This window comes from Brachypodium distachyon, chromosome 3 (genome assembly GCF_000005505.3).
Source record: "Brachypodium distachyon strain Bd21 chromosome 3, Brachypodium_distachyon_v3.0, whole genome shotgun sequence".
Taxonomy (NCBI): domain Eukaryota; kingdom Viridiplantae; phylum Streptophyta; class Magnoliopsida; order Poales; family Poaceae; genus Brachypodium; species Brachypodium distachyon.
In genome coordinates, this window is record NC_016133.3 from 43,308,392 (window position 1) to 43,329,147 (window position 20,756).

The 20,756-nt window shown below is 46.8% G+C and overlaps 3 protein-coding genes and 1 pseudogene across 3 annotated transcripts; 2 read left to right on the plus strand and 2 right to left on the minus strand.

The window, feature by feature from the left end:
• The first annotated feature begins 2,412 nt into the window (after nucleotides 1-2,412).
• On the plus strand, nucleotides 2,413-7,831 carry LOC100820921 (annotated as a pseudogene).
• Nucleotides 7,832-8,199: 368 nt separating this feature from the next.
• Nucleotides 8,200-9,959, minus strand: LOC100821216 (DIBOA-glucoside dioxygenase BX6). Its single transcript, XM_003572419.4, has 2 exons — nucleotides 9,037-9,959; nucleotides 8,200-8,717 (listed from the first exon to the last, which is right to left on the minus strand). Exons 1-2 carry the CDS (start codon nucleotides 9,898-9,900, stop codon nucleotides 8,454-8,456), a joined length of 1,128 nt encoding a protein of 375 aa, XP_003572467.1. The 5' UTR covers nucleotides 9,901-9,959; the 3' UTR covers nucleotides 8,200-8,453.
• A 2,477-nt stretch (nucleotides 9,960-12,436) lies between these two features.
• LOC100821517 (1-aminocyclopropane-1-carboxylate oxidase homolog 1) lies at nucleotides 12,437-13,986 on the minus strand. Its single transcript, XM_024461997.1, has one exon. It carries the CDS (start codon nucleotides 13,815-13,817, stop codon nucleotides 12,624-12,626), a length of 1,194 nt encoding a protein of 397 aa, XP_024317765.1. The 5' UTR covers nucleotides 13,818-13,986; the 3' UTR covers nucleotides 12,437-12,623.
• A 2,301-nt stretch (nucleotides 13,987-16,287) lies between these two features.
• LOC100827087 (ankyrin repeat domain-containing protein 2A) lies at nucleotides 16,288-20,722 on the plus strand. Its single transcript, XM_003574804.4, has 8 exons — nucleotides 16,288-16,447; nucleotides 17,453-17,571; nucleotides 17,779-17,988; nucleotides 18,083-18,231; nucleotides 18,317-18,485; nucleotides 19,339-19,431; nucleotides 20,034-20,173; nucleotides 20,254-20,722. The coding sequence occupies exons 1-8, from the start codon at nucleotides 16,414-16,416 to the stop codon at nucleotides 20,351-20,353; spliced, it is 1,014 nt and encodes a 337-aa protein (XP_003574852.1). The 5' UTR covers nucleotides 16,288-16,413; the 3' UTR covers nucleotides 20,354-20,722.
• Nucleotides 20,723-20,756: the final 34 nt, after the last annotated feature.

Consider the following 20,756-nt stretch of genomic DNA (forward strand, 5'->3'; position numbering starts at 1 on the left):
TTTTTGAAAACTGCACATCATCTCTCTCTGGCAAGGAGTAGTTTTTTTAGTGACTGCACATCTCTCTCTTAAGGAATATTTTTGAAAGATTGCATATCATCTTTCTTAAGGAGTATCTTCGAGAGAGGGCATCATCTCTTTAGAATTATTTTTACAAAGACCGCACATCATCTTCTTCCTTGGAAGTATTTTTGAAAGACTGCATATCATCTCGCTTAGGAGTATTTTTAAATGACTGCACATGATCTCTCTTAACGAGTATTTTGGAAAGACCGCACTCTTTCTTAAGGAGTATCTTCGAAAGACTACACATCATATTTCTAATTACGAGTATTTTATGAAGACCGCACATCAGCTTCTTCCTTGGGAGAATTTTGTAAAGACTGCAATCATCTCTTAGGGAGCATTTTTGAAAGATTGCACATCATCTTAAAAAAACAAAAACACTGCACATCATCTTTTTGGCACCAGACGTATTTTTCTTCTTCTGTACCAGAGCATTGGATGTTGGATCCTGAGTCCCGGATTTACTCTGTCGGTTCAAGTGAAATGCGTGGTAGCCAAGGATCCCAATCCTGATACAAATTTCAGGAGGATCATCCCGCCTTGTCTTTTTGAAAAATAAAAATAAATTCTAGAGACCGATTGTTTGCATGTTCATCTTCTTTTTGTCTTCTTGCTCCAAATTTGAACGACTGTTTGTATATTCACGATTTTTTGTCTTCTCACTCCGATCGAGGAGGATAGGTTTGCCTTTCGTGGTTCAAGGAATGACGCCTTGATGATTTTGCAATGTTTAGAAGTGGTAAAAATGGGTGAAAATTTAGTTGGCTTGCTATTAAGGTTCCTTGGTCCATCACTCGATAGTCGACACCATATGGGTGAAGGGCGTGAGTTGTTGGGTGTACAATGTAGTTTCTTCCCGCGTGTCAAAACTCATCGTCATCTTAGCTCGAGAAAATTGTCTTATTTTTCGTGTGAAGAAGCTCGAGAAATTGTGATCTGTATGATCATCATTTTGTCTTCGTGCTCCGAGTTCCATTGATATTCACCATTTTATGTCTTTTCACTCCGTGGAGGAAAGGTCCAGGTTTACGTGGCTTGAGTAAGGACTTCTTTGCGGTTTTGCAACGTTTAGACGGAATATAAAAATGTGGCGGAAAAATAGTAGGGTTGCTAAATAGGGTGTAGGTCCTGCCGTGTCGAAACCGGTAACTTCATGTTTTTATCGGTGCCACCGGTTCGGACATGCCGTGTTGTTGCCGTATTTTAGTGTCATAACTGCTCACTAAATAAAAATAGGCAGTATCATGTAAACAATGTCACAATTTTTGAATGAATAAATACTGATTTATTTTTTGAAAGGTTGTTTACTTGGTTTTTGTTGTGTACTGTAATATGGCTTCACTAAATGACTAAATGGAAAGAAAAGAAAAGTCTGCCGCAACCAAACTGACTCGGCTGGCCACCGCCTCACTCGCCGGCTGTCATCGACCACCTATCCTGGCGGCCTCCGCCAAGCAGCCGACCTCGTCCGCCCTTCCTTCCGCACTCCTCCAACGCACTGCCACCGACCTCCACCCAGCCCGCGCCGCCGACCTCGCCGCCCTCATGTCCGGGCCCAACAATTCCTGCCTCCTGCCCTTGGAACTCCGCCGCTTGAACCACCCCAAGCCGACGCCGGCGGTCAAGTGCCCGCACAAGAAAGGGCGCGGCACCAGAGGCGGTAGCGGAGGGAGCTTGAATGAGGTGGTCTGTGGCGGCGGCGAAAAACATTCATGGACATCGACGGAGAACGCAGGATAATTAGGAACGGTCGGCGTAGAACTTTTTCGGGGAAAATAATTCGACAGTTAATACGTTTTTGCCCTTGCTACTGGATACTCCATCCTATTACTCCACACAGCTCAATTGGAGTATTAGGAAGTATTAATTAATCTGAACCCTCAGATCTAAAAAATGGACGGTTTAAATTAATTCCGGGGTACTGTAGAAGAGCTCTTCTATATTTGCCATTTTATGTCTTTTCGTTTCGAGGAGGAAAGGTCCAGATTTACCTGGTTTGAGTAAGGAATTACTTCTGATTTTGCAACGTTTAGACCGAACATATAAATATGGTTGAAAAATAGTTGGGTTGCTATAAATAGGGTGTAGATTCTGCCGGAACCGGTGAATTCATGTTTTATGGGTGCCACCAGTTCTCACATGCAATGTTTTTGCCGGCTCATGCGTGTCAGAAACGATCACTAAATATCGTAAATATCATGTAAACAATGCTGCTACTCCGTATATTTTTTGAACTCCTTTTTTGAATGGACAAACACGATTTTACTTTCTTTATGAAAGTCTGTTTTACTTGGTTTTTGTTGCGTAGTAGAGTACTATGGTGGTTTCACTAGAAGAAAAGAAAAGAAAAGTCTGCCATCTCAAAAAAAGAAAAAGAAGAAGAAAAGTCTGCCGCAACCCAACTGACTCGCCAGCCACCGCCTCGCTCGCCGGCGATCATCGGCGACTTCTCCTGGCGGAGATCTCCCTCCGCTTATTAACCCAAAGCAGCCGACCTCGTCCGCGCTGCCTTCCGCCCTCCCGCCTAGCCTAGTCACCCCTCTGTGCCTCGCCGCCGGCTTCTCCCCCCGTCCCGCTCTTCCTTCAAATCCCCCTCCTGTCCCCACGACCTAGAGAGGCCATCCCCTCGGTGAATCGGTGGAGCACCCGACCCTCTCTTTCTGATAACCTTCCTTCCTTGCTCGCCCTCGGGCCCCGGCCCCGGCGACCTTGCTCATTCAGTCCTAGCTATCCCCTGCCTGCCATTCATGGTTATCATCACACGGGCTTGTCTGATGCTTCATAAGTACTACGGAGTACTTCATTGATCGGTAATTCTTTTTTTACATGGTTTAGTGCTAGTCAAATTATTAGTACTATTATTTTTCTGTGCTTGTATCTCTGAAGCTATCCTGCATAAGACATTGAGACTGTTTAGTATTTTCAGAAAGTCGCCATGTAATGAATGGAATGAGTGTTGTCATGTCTATGTTAAAGCATGCCATATCGCTTATGTCATTACGATAAACATTAATTGTGGATCTTATTTTCGCACCGACGCGCTTGAGCTTATTCATGCCTCCATATATTCATTTTTATCACAATGACGTCTGCTCCCATATGATAAGTTTATTTATTATCTAAATCCAGTCTCACGATGGAAAATACGTGAATTATCAATAGTGTGTTGTTGTATTTGCTTGTCCTGTATGTAACCAGTTGTTTGATTTACTGCAACACTAGCCGTAATAGGATAAATAAGCATTTATTTATGTTTGTAAAAAATGTGTCATGTTGATTTTCGAGTGCCACTTATTTTTTGGATAGTGTCGAAGAAAACCTCAAGGCGCCTAACGCCCTTCGTCATCGCACTGGTCACTGCTTGCACTCCTCTCCGTGGTGGTGGCGGGGGAGGGCAACGGCGATGAATGATTTATTGCTCAGGGAGTGTGGGGGCGTGGGAAAGACCTAGGTGTATGCGCCAGAGGCAGTGTTGAAGAGTTTGTAATGGCCCATAGGTATGTGGAGTTCATAAATTTCTCATCTGAGTCAGCAATCTGCTTTAGAAACTGTTTAATTAGCTGTGACCATGTGCCCCACGCCTCCACGCCTCGCGAAATAGGGAATTTCTCTGAGTTGGTATATCTAGGTCCATATTTGGGCTCGGAGAGTAGGTGCTGAACTTTGGCCTCGCCATCCATAGCAAATTGGCCAAGTGATGCGGTGTCACCTCCATTCCTCTCGTCTCTCTTGTATATACCTAGACCTGAAGTTTTAATTGTGCGTGGTAAGACACCTGATAGTTTAGTTTTTTGTGGTAAAGACTTTCTCAGAAACACAGGGGATAGCAGGCAGCAGCAGTTTTAGCACTACTCAGTTCAGTAAAAAAGAGTTGCACTCAATCCCATTATCCACATTACGGATAATTATTGGACAATGAAGAAGCTATAGTTCCAGATCAATTCGCACGTCTGCCCGAAAGCTGCTAGCTTAATTACTTAATGGAAATCGGGACTTAACATGCATGGGTGTTTTTTGTTACTAATTTCTTAATTTGATGTAATTTCCAGCTGCTGGGTTCATTAATTTCTGCTGCTCTATCCGCCCCATGCACTACATTCTGAATTACTATGAATAAAGCTGGGTGAATTAATGTGCTCTCTCTGCAATCCTGAAAAAAGGCGAAAGATTATGGAGTATGTTGTAGATGAATCGTTTGACAAATTAAACAGATTGTTTGGCTTGTTAGGGCGTGTTTGTCTGGTGAATGAACTTGGAAGGGTTTGGGTCAACCCTATTTTAGGGTTGAACCCATGGAAATGAATGTTTGGTTAATGGAGTCAAGGTGGGCAGGGTGATCATATTTCATGTTTGGTTGATTGGAAATTCCTGAGATGGAAATTGTTGTTACCTGCATGGTGAAGTTACCCACTCATTTTAATATAGTAGCAAATTTGACAACACTTGGCTCTAAACATGTTGCACATGTCATCACTTGTTGCCGGTTGCTTGTTAGCAGCAGGCCACTGCTGTCCGCTATCGCCGCCGCTGTCTGAGAGGGAGAGGTAAACTTTTTCTTTGCTTTTTTTAGTGACGAAGCAATGCTATTTTGTGCCCAGGTTGACGAGGATATTGTTGTGACACCATACATCTTGCTTGATTCTGAATATAATGAGAAGAAAAATTCTAAGCCCTTGTGCCGTGCTGCTGACCTCCTTCAGGATATGTCCGGCATGAACTCTGAAGTCTGGGACTTGATGACACTTGCGACGGCTCTGAAGATCATATGTTACGCTGTAGAAACAACTATAGATGACAATGAGGTAAATCCAATCCATTGCAACGCGCTTTTTACGTGCTCTGTTTGTTTTCTGATATTGTTTGATCATCTTGCCCTGATGAAGCTCGAAAGTTTGTGCTATTCTGGTTCTGGTTGCGAGACTATCTTCCTCTTGTGTATGCTACACCGGATTATATTGTGTTGCAAGGAAGAACTGGATGTTGATTATGAGTGTCGAAGGTATGTGGCTCAGTTACAGTTAATTTAGACACTGTTTTTGCTTTGGGCAATGAATCAAGCAGGCATAAAGAACCTGAATGAATGAACTCAACTTTCGTACACTTACACTATATGCAACATTAGTTAGTATTACCATGCGAGCATATATTAAAGGACGTGATCAATTCTATCTGGAACGTGTTTATTTGTTGGACCTACTGTAGTGTACAATTCTATTTCCTATAAAACTCAAGCATGCATGCATGTGCTGCCATAGACTTACATTAAGAGCTAGTTGTTGCCGAATATCGCCTGTGACCCATCCCACTTAATTAGCACCCCCACGTCAAGAGCATCAAATGTCATCAACTAGATGTTGATCTACTCCTATATATAAACCCAATCATGCATGGATTAAAAATGAAAGTTAGGTTCTACTAGACAGTGTAAGTTGATGTATATAGTTTACAATTTTGGCAAAAGCGATTGATTAATCTGTATAATAGTGACAGGAACAGACCTAATTAATTTGTGCGTCGACTAGCTAGCTAGAGAGGCAGATCACAATCGCATATTCGCATAGCTACTGATTATTATGGATTTGCTAGCTTGGTCTAACAATAATTAAACCACCCCCTGGACAAGATTTTGTACAAATACATTTTTGTTCTTTCTAGAATACAGTAATACAGTCCAAATGCATTATGATATAGCACACCATTCGGATTTGCAAGGCTATTCTCCAAATCTTAGAAATACAAGATTAATTAGGAGGCATCTCTTCTATTTCTATCTCTTAACCGTGTTGTTTTTTGTTGGTTTCCAAAGCAAGATTAATTAGATACATTTAGCCATTAACTTGGCCACCAGATGGATTACATCCTCCAGAAAGTGGTGTTGTACTCCTTGTCACGAGCGTTTCACCATGTACAGTGTTTCTCTAAACATTAAATCATCATCATTCCCTCACTTTCTACTATTATGCCTTTTTTGTAATATTTTTGAAATGTAGCCTTATAAATCAGAACAGAGCGAGTAGTTGTGACGTGCTAAACAAATGGTGATAATATAAGCCGACTTCACAACAATACGAGAATGACTTGTTGTCATAACTTTCAAGTATTTTGAACAACTTTTCACTATTTCCGTCCTTTCATTTCCCTAGGGGATGTGTAATAGTACATTGATTGAGAGGGCAGTGGCTTTCATTGGGTCGTTGGAGGAAGTATAATTAAAATGTCACGATGACTATGGAATTGCCTTTTTTTATTGTGCTGCATTAGATTAGCTACCACACATAATCATCAAAATAGTGATCAGAGTTTTGGGCAAAAACAAAAATCATTGACATAGACATAACTAGTCCCAACTCCCACCCGTCTGGATATATATGGATTTGTGGTATTCCATTGGTAAGCAAGACTTCTGCCTACAGTTACTTAGCACAAAAAGGTTCGAAGAGATGGCTGGCGCAGACTACGACGTGACGGCCGCAAAGGCCGAGTTCTACGCCACCCGCGGCGGCGTCCGCGGCCTCGTCGAGTCCGGCTCCGACGTGGTCGCTGCCGTGCCACCGCTCTTCCTCGTGCCCAACAGTCCGGTGGCGTCGGCCACTATGACGGTGCCGACCGTGGACCTCTCCCTCCCGCGGCCCGCTGCCGTGGAGCTCATCGGTGCGGCCGCTCGCTCAGGCGGCCTCTTCTACGTCACCAACCACGGCGTGACCGTGGACTCCGCATTGTCTGCCATCAAAGCTTTCCATGAGCTTCCCCTCGCCGTCCGCTCGCCCATCTACTCGGTCGCCCCCGTCGCTGGCGTCCTCTACACAACCATGCAGCCCGCCGCCAGCGCCCCTGCCGCCGCCATCCCATGGCGTGACACCCTTCTCATCAGCTTAGTCGGCCCGCACGGCGCTCCTCCGGACCTGGGCCGCCTCCCCTCCGAGTGCCGGGACACGCTGACGGAGTACGGGCACGCTGTGTCAGAGCTGGGGAAGAAGGAGCTGGCCGGGCTGCTGTCGGAGGCGCTTGGCCTCAGCGTTGGGGCGGCGGTGCCGCCGTCAGTGGAGGCTTCCACCATGGTGTGCCACTACTACCTGCCATGCCCGGAGCCGACGCGGGTGATGGGCAGCATGGACCACACCGACCCCTCCATGTTCACCGTGCTGGCACAGGACCACGTCGGAGGCCTCATGGCGACGAGGCCTGGCTCGATGTGCCGCCGCTGCTCGGCGCGCTTCTCGTCAACGTCGGCGACATGCTCAAGGTACGCCGTCCGATCAAGTCTGAGAACCATCGATATCTATGATATCTTGTGCATGCATTGCAGGTGGTCACAAATGGTGCCTACAAGAGTATAGAGCACAGTGTGAGGATCAAGTCCACTGAAGACGCAAGGGTCTCACTGGGCATCTTCTTCAACCCCGTCGGCGCTGACGGCGAAGCTGCTCGCTTGATCAGGCCGCTGCCGGAGCTGGTGACGCCGGAGACTCCGTGCCGGTACGGGAGTTTCACCGTGGCGGAGTTCATGGATTCCAGAAGGGAATTCGGGCATGGCAAGTCGTCCATCGATCGGTTCGCACGTCTGCCCGAAAACTGCTAGCTTAATTACTCAACGGGGACTTAAGATGCATGTGTGTTTTTGTTGGTAATTGCTTAATTTGATGTAATTTCCAGCTGCTGGGTTTAATCAATTTCTGCTGTTCTATCGGCTGAATGCACCGTACTGTACTGCACTCCATTACTATGTCTTTCTGAATTATGAATAAAGCTGGATGAATTAATGTAACGTGCTCTCTCTGCAATCCTGAAACATGGGGGAAGATTATGGAGTATGTTGTATAGATGAATCGTTTCATACACTAAACAGATTGCTTTTTTTTTTGAGAACAACAGATTGCTTGGCATTTTTTTTTTGAGAATAAACAGATTGCTTGGCTTGTTAGGGCGTGATTGGTTGGCGAATAAACTTGGGTGGGTTTGCGCCACACAGCAGCCCGCGGGCCCAGCGGACCATCCAACTAAAAGCCAAGCGGGCCGGGAAGGAACGTCTTGTGCGTGGGCCGTAGGCCCATTGATCTCCGCCTGAGTTCCACGTTCGCGCGGCACTGAGAGCTGACAGCGGAGGCAATATATGCATCGTCAGTAGCTATAACACTCACAGCAAGTCTTATTTATCTTTGATATTCCGACATATGATTTTCAATAGTACATACAAACAGAAACGATCGGGACTGTAAATACCCAAATAGGCAACCGGAAACCCAGGAATTACATCCAAGTAATTAACTGAGTGAAGAAATTTGACATGATCAGATGATCATTGATACCGATTAACTGACTTACATGAAAAGCTTCAGGATTGAATTACATGAAAGCAAGTAAAGTGAAAAAACATAAACACAGAGGAGCTAGTCGCTTTCGCTTATAGGCTCGAATCGAGTGATCCACGAGGTGCCATGCCCGAGATCCCTCCGGGACTCCATGAACTCTGCCATGGTGAAGCTCCGGTACCGCTCCGGCGTCCCCGCCGCCGCCACGAGCTCCGGGAGCGGCCCAATCAGTTGAGAGTCGTCGTCGGGGTTGAAGAAGACGGCGATGGATACTCTGGCGTCCCGAGTGGACTTGATCCTCACCTTGTGCTCCACGCTCTTGAACTCGTCATTCGAAACCACCTGCAACGATATCTATGCTTGACTATTTTCGTTTCAAGAAAAAAAAATCTTTTTTTATGAATGGCCAAATCGTCAATTCGTGACCTTGACAATGTCAAAATGAAAATAACCATCCTTCCCCGTCTCTACAATTTATAGAAAGTTCTACCAACATCCACAATTCTTCAGTTTTACTAAATTGATCATGATATGTATTTTCTTAGCATACTTTTTGATAATGTAGATGTTATTACATTTTTTTGTAAACTTAATCAAACTTTATGAAGTGTGACTTAGGACAAAACTAGAACATCTTATATTTAAGAATGGAAGTACATACCTTGAGCAGGTCGCCGATGTTGACTAGAAGAGTGTCGGGCACCGGCGGCACGTCTGTCCACCCGCCGTCGCCGCCGAGACGCGCCACGAGGCCTCCCATGGCGTCCTGCGCCAGCACGGCAAACAAAGATGGGTCGGTGTGCTCCAGGCTGCCCATCACCCTCGTGGGCTCCGTGCATGGCAGGTAGTAGTGACACGCCATGGTGGAAGCCTCCACCCGTGTCGCCGCCGCGAGCCGCCCCTCCCCAACTCCAAGCGCCTCCGACAGAAGCCCGGCCACCGTCTTTCCGAGATCCGAGACGGCCCGTTGATACTCCGCCAGCGCGTCTTGGCATTCCGTGGGGAGGCGGCCAAGGCTTCCGCCGCCAGGAGTGGTCAGATGTTTTTGGCCGATGTTGACATGAAGAGTGTCACGCCAAGGGAGAATAGGAATGGCCGCGGGATCAGCGGCGCGCCGCGGCGGGTCATTGGGCATCGTGGAGTAGAAGACGCCTTCGACGGGCCCCGCCAACGAGTAGAACGGCGACCGGGCGACGAGGGGCAGCTCGTGGAAGGCCCGCGCGGCGGCCAGGGCGGCGCCCGGACGGAAGCCGTGGTTGGTGACGTGGAAGAAGCCACACGTGCGCGCAGCGGCACGTACGAGCGCCACGACGGATGGACGTGGGGAAGAGAGGTCAATAATGGGGACGGCGAATGGCGTCGTCGTCTCGAGAGGCGGCGTGGAAGGGTGACGGCCGTTTGGAGCGAGGAAGAGCGGCGGCACGGCGACAACCGCGCCGGACTCGATAAGGCCGCGGACTCCGGCGCGTGTCGCGTGGAAGTCGGCCAGCGCGGCCTTGGCGTCGTAGGCGTCGGCCGTGTCCATGTCCTTTACTCTCTACTCTACTCTGTTTTTTTTTAGGGATGCTCTGCTTTGTTGGGTTGGGCAGAGAGAGATGATCACAATCCTAAGCCTATAGCCTATATATAGGCTGGATGGTGTTATTAGTGGATAATGGTTGGGTTGCTTGCATGCCCACGTTATTTATTTATTTATTTTGCTTGGGTTGACTTTCGAGAACTTGATCGTCTATATATGATCAGCACTTTGGTCCTAATTGTAGAAAGTTCTATTTTTTGTGATCAACACCTATATCAAATAATAAGTATACTTCTTTCGTCCAACAAAGGATGTCTCAGTTTTGACTAAATTTAAACGAATCTATACATAAAGTCATGTTTAGATACATTCAAATTTTAACACACTTAAACTTGAGACATCTTTTGTTGGACGGAGCGAGTACTACAAAGACATATGATATGATAGACTTAATAAAATCCGGTTAAAAAAAATGATAGACTTAATAAAACAAATTCAGAGTTACAGATTAGATTTTCTATAAACTTGTTCGGACTTAAAAATGTTTGAATTAGGAAAAAGCTAAAACTTCTTGCATTTAGAAAAAAAAAAGGCAGTAGCAAATTGTGACTGCAAATTTAAGAAAAGTAGGTGGCTGCAACTTTTGTCTTAATTAATTAAAACACGTTTAAGAAAAACAGCATGACGCTAGCAACCATTGGTTGCATGGAGAGTGCAATTGCGGAATATACCCCGGCAATAATTGCGTTGACATTTTTTTTTATGAAGACACATATCATATCATATGTGTCGACGGATACGACTTGCTGCCTTATGATCGAGTATTTTAGGAGCTGACATTTCACTCGCTACCATATCAGTAATTGTATTTAGGGTGGCGCTATCAGTGTTCTTTTTTTTTTTGAGCGGGAAGTGTTCATTTTTGTTGGTAAAAAGAGAAATAAACTCTTGTTGGGCCTCCTCCCTCCTCCTTCTCAGCCTAACGGGCCAGAAGCGCGCGTCTTTCCTGGATGCTAATGTTTGGGCTGATCTCACAGGATGCTAACGGTTTAAGAGGGAAGAAACGGCATTTTTTTTAAGAAGTGCAAAACCGTTTAATCTTAACTCTGAAATTTTTAATACCAGATAAATCACCCCTTTAGCGGTTTCGGAGCTGACGTGGCAGGCCGTTTAGTGACTGAGTGGCAAAGTTGACATTTCTTTTACCACTGACGTGGGCTGCTGCGCTTGGGAGGGCCTCGCATGCGACAACGGCAGCGGCAGCGCAGTCACGTGCGTCTGGCTCCCCAGCTGCGGGCTCGGCGTAGGATCTCGTCGTCGTTGGCGAAACTTGACGGCCCTCACGCACCTCAACCGCTCTGGCAACAGCCTCATAGGCACGTTTCCCGCGGCGCTGCTCTCCTTTCCCAATGTGCATCGTGGTGGACGACGGCGTGCAGACGGTCAGCTCGAACGGATCGTGCTTGACGACACAGTCGAGGTCGGTCCAGAGCGCGATGGTGGAGACGTCGTCGACGGTCTTGGGTTTGGAGAGGTGGAGTGTGCGGGAGTCCACGTCGGGGAGGAGGACATCGAGGACGTGGAGTGGAAGAAGCGACGATCCAAGGAGTACAGGGCGCGAGTGCGGGTGCGCCTGCAGAAGGGGGTTTGGTTGCAGTTGCGGAATCCGTCCTTTTCTACGCGAGCGAGAGGAGGAGGGAGAGGCGGAGGACCAGCCGCCGGGGATCCTCGGCCGTGGCGTCGGCACTGGTGGATCACACACCTCAACTCGAAGCTATCTACGACACCACAGCAAGGTCAGTTCATACTTCAGAAGAAACCAGCGGCGCCGTTTGCCTTTACCTCTTTTTCTGGCGGCCGATGGATCATAACCACACTGTACGTACGTACGTATCTGTTTATGGACGTCCTGGCTTAAAGGTTCTCCAAAGGCAATGCAAGATCAGCATGCATGGATGGCTTGCCTGCACGTCTCCATCCATTACAGATTATTGGACGTCTTGGTCATCGGAGCTATCTGCCTTGGTGGGTGGTGGCCGCCGTCAACGGGGAAGAAGAATGGGTTCGTCTTGTAGCATGCACGCCATGCAGCTGCTGTACATGACGCTGCACCCTCGCTAAAACTGACAGTGGATGGGCATCTCCACCACCGCCCGCCCCACGCAGTGGCCGCAGTCTGCCAAACTTTCTAGTCAATTTAAGTAAATGTCACGTCACACAGTAAAAAAAGTCAACATGTCCTAGTCAGCAGCAAAACCACTTTAAATGTGTCAAAAAACCGGCTTGGGGGTTATTTATTTGGTATTAAGGATTTTAAGGTGCAAATCAGACGGTTTTAGACTTCAGGTGGTTATGCGTCCGGAGAGGTACATTTGAGAGTGAAATATGGATTTTTTTTTTCACTCGCTCTGTCCGAGGCCCACACAGCAGCACAGCGGACCGTCCAACCAAATGCAATCAGCCTAGCGGGCCGGGAAGGAACGTCTTGTGGGGGAGGCCGTACTTGCAGCCCATTTATCTCAGTATCCATAGCACTCACAGGTCACAGCAAGTCTTATTCATATTTGAAATTCCGCTCAAAATAAAAAAATATTCATGTTTGAAATTCCGACGTACAGTATAATTTTCAAGACATTATTACAAACATAAACGATCGGGACTTCAAATTACATCGAAGTAATTAACCCAGCAAACAAACTTGAGATCGAGAATCAGCTGATCGACACTGATTAAATCAAAGGCTGCTTTTCTTGCTCACAAGCCCTGAACCGCTCGACCCACGCGCCGCCATGGCCGAGCTCCTTCCTGGCGGCCATGAACTCGGCCACGGTGAAGCTCCGGTACCTCGCCGTCTCCCCCGCCTTCACCAGCTCCGGCAGCGGGCCGACCACGGCGGCGCTATCACCTGGATTAAAGAAGACGGCCACGGACGCCCTGGCTTCCTCCCTCGACTTGATCCTCACCTCGTGCAGCACGCTCCTGAACCCGTCGTTCGAGAGCACCTTCAGCACGTCGCCGACGTTCACCAGCAGCGCCCCGGCTACTTTCGGCACCTCCACCCATTGTTGTTCCCCTTGGTCTTCTTCGTCTCCGGCGCCGGCACCGGTGGGGACGACGGCGGCGACGCGGGCCATGAGCCCGCCGACCTCGTCCTGCGCGAGCACGGCGAAGAGCCAGGCGTCGGTGTGGTTCAAGCTCCCGACCACCCTCGCGGGCTCCGGGCAGGGGAGGTAGTAGTGGCACGCCATGAGCGCCGTCTCGGGCGCCACCGCGGACTCCATTCTCCCCGCCCCGACCCCCATCGCCTCCGACAGCAGCCCGGAGAGCGTCTCCTTCCCCAGCTCCGACACCGCGTCTCTGTACTCCTTCAATGCATCCCGGCACTCAGAGGGGAGCCGCTCGATCCCACCACCGGCGCCGGCGCCGGGGGAGACGGAGACGATGAGCGTGTCGCGCCATGGGAGGACGGGGAGAGCTTCCGGGTCCGCGGCGCGGCGCGGCGGGTCGTTCGGCATGGTGTAGTAGAGCACCCCGTCGACGGGCGTCGGCGAGTAGAAGCTCGATCGGACGGCCAGGGGAAGCTCGTGGAAGGCACGGACGGCGGAGACGGCGGAGGAGACGACGGACTCAAGGATGCCGTGGTTGGTGACGTAGAAGAAGCCGCAGCTTTGCGCGGCGGCGCGGACGGCGGCCACGAGGGACGGGCGCGGGAGGGAGAGATCGACGGTCGGGATGACGAAGGTGGACGGCGCGATGGGTGGCGAGCAGAGGCGGCTGTTGGGCGCCAGGAAGAGGGGAGGAATGGCGGCGGCGGCGGCGATGGCGCCGGAGTCGATGAGGCCCAGGACGCCGCCGCGGGTCGCGTGGAACTCGGCGAGCGCTGTCGCCGCGTCGTAGTCGTCGGTTGCGGCTGCGGCGGCCATTGTTGATCCTGGCTCAGCTCAGTAGCTCGATATATATCTCTCTTGGCTGATCAGGCAAATGAGACGATGATGATTGAGATGGTTATGCTAATGATGATATGATGGAGATGGGTAATTACGTTTTAGCTTTTGTGCGTCTATATATAGATGGGTGCAACCGTGCAAGTGGAGATTGAGATGTGATTGAGTCGCTTGGGATATACATGTTGCTTGCAGATTAACTGTATTATTCTCTCTCGGAGAAAATGTGTTAACTATGCTTCGGCCTGACTGTCTGGCTGAGATTTCCATGTATGGTATACGTATGGGGTAACGTCACTACTCTTTGATTTAAAGATACCACGTACGGAGTATGATAATCGTTGAGACTTCTCTTATAAGAGATGATCCGTTCACAAAAAGATAACCTTTTGTATCATCATATCATATTTCATTTTTTCGTCACATTTAGTTAATTAAATTCATTCTACAGGCATTAATGGTAAGACTAAGATGTACTAATATTAACAGATAACCTATTGTATACTCCATCCTTTTCAAAATATAAGGTATGTGTAAAATTATAGTCCGTGCAAAATCAACGCACATTCTAAATTGTTGACCATAATTATGTATGTTTATAAGGTTAGTAAAATAATTTACTCCGTATTTTGCAAGACAAATACAATGGTTTTACTCTCGCATGCTCAATTTATCGTATAATGATGCTCAAGGTTTAATTTAGAAGTTGACTGCACACATAATTATATTTATGTGTCCTACATCTTGGAAAGGCCGGAGTACTGAATATCGTGCTTTATTGTTTCTCTATAATGACGCAACACTCATAAGAGAAGACATTGTTACATACTCCCTCCGTTCCATAATTGTTGTCTTAAATTTGTCAAAAAATGAATGTATCTATCCCTAAAAAGTATCTAGATACATGTAAGATTTTAACGAGAATTATGGAACAGAGACACTGCCATCATAGATCCCCGACTGTTTAGAATGTCTGAATGTGTAATTTAGCCCAAGCTATCAATTCATACAATTGCACATTTTTTTACCACCGTATATATTTCACTAGTTGATACTCGCCCGTGTCAGTTACATAAAATCTTCGACCACACAGAAGTTAACTAACTAGACAACAGGCCTATAAGATGCTAATGGAGAATACATATAGTTAAGTGCACTTACAGAAGGTATCCAGGGTAAGTTGACAGCTTCGATGAGACTTTGTCCAAATAAGGTGACTTAGATTGTTCTCTTGTGCCAACATATTTCTAGGAAGCCGCCTATCCTGGCAACAGTCCTCGTACTGATATTACCTATCGCGCGGGCAATCCGAAGAACGAAGACCGGTCGTTGGATATAACTTGTTGTCGACTTGTGCACAAATATTCCATTCCAGGAGCCGTCTATCCTCTAACGGTTTACTCTCGCTATCACTCGATTGATTAATGACAAAACAACGCCAGCTTAACGCGTATATATCTAAGCTCGATCTTAGCAAGCAAAGGGTGTGTATACTGTGATGGTTAATTGAAGCGGTCAAAGTCCATGCCACCCACACACGTACGTTAAGTTTGACGTTTGAGGCAACAATTGGAATGATTTGTTGTAAGTATGGATAGCCTCATGATTTGTGGTCGTCAGATATAGCTAGCTCACATGCATGAAAGAGAGAGAAATAAAAACAATAAATGTAATCTTATTCTTGACTAAGAGATATGATTTCTGCTCATGTCCTTGGGTGTGGTGGCTGCGGCTGAAAGCCGGCTTGCATCGACGTTGTCGGGACCGGCGACGACGGCGTTTTTGGACTTCGTTTCCTTTTTGAAGGCATCGTTGTGCAGCTTCGCCGCATCACACCCTTCGCAAACGAGGTGCCTCCGAGCAATAGCTCTGATCTGGTGTTCGGGTCGGGTAACGACGGCATCCTGTGGGGGCCTGGTAGGGGTCCTGGCCAGGAAGGACTTGTGCTACGCGGGCTTGCCGATGCGTGAGCAATTCCCGTCGAGGCAACCTCTTCTGGCTCCGGTCGTTGAAGAAATTCAATGTTGCCGACCTTCTTCTGGCGCAAGAGAAGTTTTTCCTTGTTTGGCATCGTTGGGGCGGAAGGGGTTTCGCCTTTGCGGCAGCGATTTGCTTATTCGGTTTCGTCTTGTGTATGTTCTATGTCAGGATTTTTCGCACGTATTTCTTGCAATAAGTCGTGGGGATTGACCGTTTGCGTCCTAAAAAATAAAAGATATGATTTCTTGAGAAAAAAGATCACTGACATGGCTACGATCGATCGGGGGGCACTGGAGGGCCGGAGGCGCGACAGCAACCAGGAAAAGCCTATTGTATTGTTATTGCCTCGTTTGCTACTGGGCCTCAAAGCGGAGATCAAAACCTCAGAATTAAGGCCCATCTATTAGCCCAGCCCAGCCCGGCCCGTGCCTCCTCTCTCTCACCACCACGGCGTGGCAATCGTCAAACCAAGTCTCGCCCCGCACGCCATCATCTCGTCACAGCGAGCGGAACAACCCATCCATCTCTTCGCCGCCGCCGTCCCTGACGACGCTCGCACCCCGAATTCCCCTCCTCCTTCTCGCCCTCTACTACGATGGCGTCGGGCGGGGATCCGTCCGGGTTCCCTGGTGAGCTACTACTGCTACGCCCTATTCCCTTGCTTGGATTCGTTTGGATGGGATTCAGTTGCCGTCTTCTAATCTGCTCCGATCTCTCCGCCGCCGCCGCGAGCGATCGAGCCGGAACCTCTGTATTCCTGTGGCTCTGGTGCTGTACAGACCCTCCCAGTTTAGTTGCGCGCGGATTTGATTGCTGTGTCGTCAGTCGTGGAGTCGCTGATCTAGTCCGCTTGCGGTTGCCCATTCTCCCGATTTGGTTCGTTTTTTATCGGTTCGTTCTTCTCCAGAGCCGCGCGCGTGCAGGGATCGGAATCTGAGCGTGTTAGTGCCACCACTTGACACTTGTAGCGGTTCTGGTTCCGGAATTTTGGAGCCCCATCGGTTAGCCCGCCCCCTGCACGCAAGCAATGGCGAAAGATGGTATAGTACCGGTAGTAGTAGTTGAGAAGAACGGAATGAGTTTCCGCAACTGGTCCACGCAATCATCTCTTCCTTTTAGGCTGTTATACGGCGGTGTGTGTTGCTTGTCGTAGTAGATCATGGCTAGTTTGCTGTAATTGGAATTCAAGTGGAAGGTGCTTGATACCATGTCTGTTTGTTTGTTCTCCACCCCTTATGGGTTCATTTATCTGACTGCAAGCTGATGAGTTGCTACATACAGTATAAAAGTGAGAAAGTATATGGCCTGCTTAAAATCAGCTCTGCTTGCCCTGGCTTGTGTCTGTCATCCTTTGTGCCCTAGGGGCCTATTGTATCCTTTTCTCCTTTCATTTGCTTCCCCCTCCTTTCCCTGTAATTAATTATTTGGCAATATGCATACTGTCGGAATCTTTCCTACAGTTTTCAGTCAAAATAAAATCATGTTGCATCCCGTCGAACGACAGAACTACTGCGATTTATCACAGTGCTGCTGATCAGCGTCTTTTGCTGGCAATTTCGTTCACTTTGCTGCCAGAGTTACCTACTAGTGTCATGTATGTATGTTTCTGTTCTGAACCACTTTTTTTTTTGCAGATGAGAGCAAAACTAAGAAACCTGAAGGATCATCCAATGGACGTCAAGGGGTTCCTCCAGCTCCTGCCGCAGGCTTTCCGGGTGCTTTTGATTTTTCTTCAATGCAAAGTTTGCTCAATGTATGCCCCTCCCCTTTAATCATAATATGTTGGTGTCTATCCTGTTGATTTTCTTAAGCATGGAAATGTGCTCTCATTGGGCATACTAATGTATTTGATTTAGTGATCCACGGTTCGGTGTATGCGCACCTTCATTCATACTTGCACTTCAACTTCTCTGAACCAGAAATATCTTTCGACTTTAACTAAATGGATTCTGGCTTCCAGGATCCGTCCATAAAGGAGATGGCGGACCAAATTGCGAGGGACCCTGCATTCAACCAGATGGCCGAGCAGCTCCAGAAAGGTGCTCAGAGTGCAGGAGAACAGGGCACACCTCCATTGGATCCTCATCAATACATTGAAACAATGCAAAAGGTCATGGAAAACCCTCAGTTTATGACAATGGCGGAGCGTCTAGGGAGTGCTCTTATGCAGGTACTTTGCAATGGACTCATCTGGTTTCCGCTTTCTGTTGTTTATTTGGCTGCCAATGCGCTAACTCTATGTACTCTCCACTCTGGGGGCTTAGGATCCTGCTATGTCCAGTATGCTCGAAAACTTGACTAGTCCAACACACAAGGAGGAGCTTGAAGAGCGCATGTCTCGTATCAAGGAAGACCCCTCCTTGAAGCCAATTCTTGATGAGTTAGAGAATGGTGGTCCTGCTGCAATGATAAAGTATGGCCTATTTATACAGATATATAAATATAATATACGACTGACTCTAAAACTTGTTTGATATTTTATCTGTTTCCTCATCTAGGTACTGGAATGACCCTGAAACTCTTCAAAAGATTGGCCAGGCAATGGGAACTACGATGCCATTTGGCCCTGTGTCTTCTGCTGAACCTTCTGGCACTGAAGAAACTGAAGAGGATGGAGACGAAGATGAGTCCATTGTCCATCACACATCCAGTGTTGGTGATGATGAGGTAACAGAGCTAATAATAGAACTATGGATTGGAATATCACTCTTTTTAGCTTATTAGGACAGTGCTTGTGCGTTGCTACTTTTTTTTAGCTTACTAGGACAGTGCTCGTGCATTTCTACGACGTTTCAGAAGTTTTAGAAGATTATGCTGTCGTTTGAGCCAATCAAACCATCCATTTATATTCTCATCACTACAGTCCGTACCAGATCCAACTGGTGTTGTGGCTTGAATGTTGAAAATGACGGTCCTCTGCCACCAGTTGACTTTTTCATAGGAGTAAAGATGTGTACTTGCATATCTTTCATTATTGTACTGGTTTTATAACTTATAACATATAATTGACTTGATCAATGACCATTTTGACCTCAATTGCGAGAGGTGTTCATTGAACTGTTTCAGTGATGCCAGTGGAAAGACTGACATAGTGGCATATTGTAGCTTTTATAACATTGTTTATGTTCCGAATAAGAGTGAGCCTTATGTTGGTAATTGCAAAACAAAAGTCTCTTGGTTTGTAGTTTATGTTCATTTTTATGCTCCACTATGGCAGCAGCTTGCAGTCTGTATGCCCTCAATTACATCTGCCCTCGAGATTGATCTGCTATTTTTGCCACTAAATTTGGTTTTGTGGAATCTAATATGGAACAGACTGCAGTGTTCACACTTCACATGAGCGCATAGTTTTAGTAATATGTATGCACCATTATCCAGCTATGAGCATTACACAGCGTTCATGATTGCCTTTTCCATTCTAAACGTGTTTTCATGAATTTCATTAGATATGTCTGCTAATTGTAGTTGTTATTACATTGCTGTTGGAGCTTCCATTTTTACAATTTAAGTCATCCAATAGGGTCTGAAGAAAGCTCTAGATGGTGGGGCAGACAAGGATGAAGAAGACTCTGAGGGAAGAAGGGCCTTACATTTTGCTTGTGGATACGGTGAGGTAATGAAAATCTTCTCACCGTTCCACCCTCTTAGAATTTAATGAAAATCCACTAATTGACTTGTATATGTGGAAACTGTCAAATTGAACTAAACATTTTTATTTGTTTATAACTGTGCCAAGGTAAGGAAAAATATCTCACATATTAAGTTGCAAATCCCATGGGAGATCCAGGGTGTTTATACTCTAATTTACCTATATTTGTTAGCCATCGCTGATAACTTACCAGGAGCTGGTATTGCCCACCTACCTAGTTATGTACCGGTCCAGTTTCCTATATTTCGCTGATCAGATTCTCTCAGTTGGTGGTCTTTAGGAATGCCATTTCACTTTTGAAGGCTCTATTCGATGCTGTTATACAAAATCTATGAATAATACACAAGTTTCTGCTGTTTTTTGTAATCTATGTTACGTTGTGGGATCTAGAACTAGAATATGAGTTGGGACAGATGCTATTATTAGCTGTATTTTCTTGTTGTGTATCCGATTTCTGTTATGTATTTAATTGATAGCTGTGATGAGGAATTTGTGACTTTTTGGATGTCTGTTATGTATTTAATTGATAGCTGTGATAAAAAATCGTGTGACTCTTTGGATTTCAGTTCAAGTGTGCCCAAATCCTCCTTGAGGCGGGTGCTGCAGTGGACGCTGTGGATAAGAACAAGAACACCCCACTGCATTACGCAGCTGGCTATGGCCGGAAGGAATGCGTGGATCTTCTGCTGAAGCATGGCGCTGCTGTGTAAGTTAAATCTGGTCTCTTCTCCCATTTGCAGAGACTGATCCTTTGATGCCTATTTAACCGTCCCCAATGCCCCGCAGCACACTCCAAAACATGGATGGGAAAACGCCCATTGATGTTGCTAAGCTCAACAACCAGGACGAGGTCCTCAAGTTGCTCGAGAAGGACGTGTTCCTGTAGATCGCTTTGCTTGGATCCCGTGGAGACATGGACTTTTGGCTCCATCTTCGTCATGTTTTACATGGCTTGGCTTCGGTTGGATAGTCAAATACTCAAGTCGGCATTTTATTCGTTGTGTAAGACTCTGCTATCTGGGCTAGCCTGCAGGCTGACTGGTTGGAGTTGGATCTGCCTGCTACTCTCTATGGTGATTTGTGTAGCCCCCACTTTATTTCTGTTGTTTCACTAGAGTAACTAAGATTGTGCATCTCCAGTTTATTTTCAGTGTCACACATGTGTCGAATATGATACGCATACTGTTTTCCCTGTGGTTTAAGTTGTAAACATACATTTCTTTGAAAAAGAAGTTGTGAACCATTCAGTCAAAAATCAACAAAAATATCTGGAGTATGGATGGATGCTT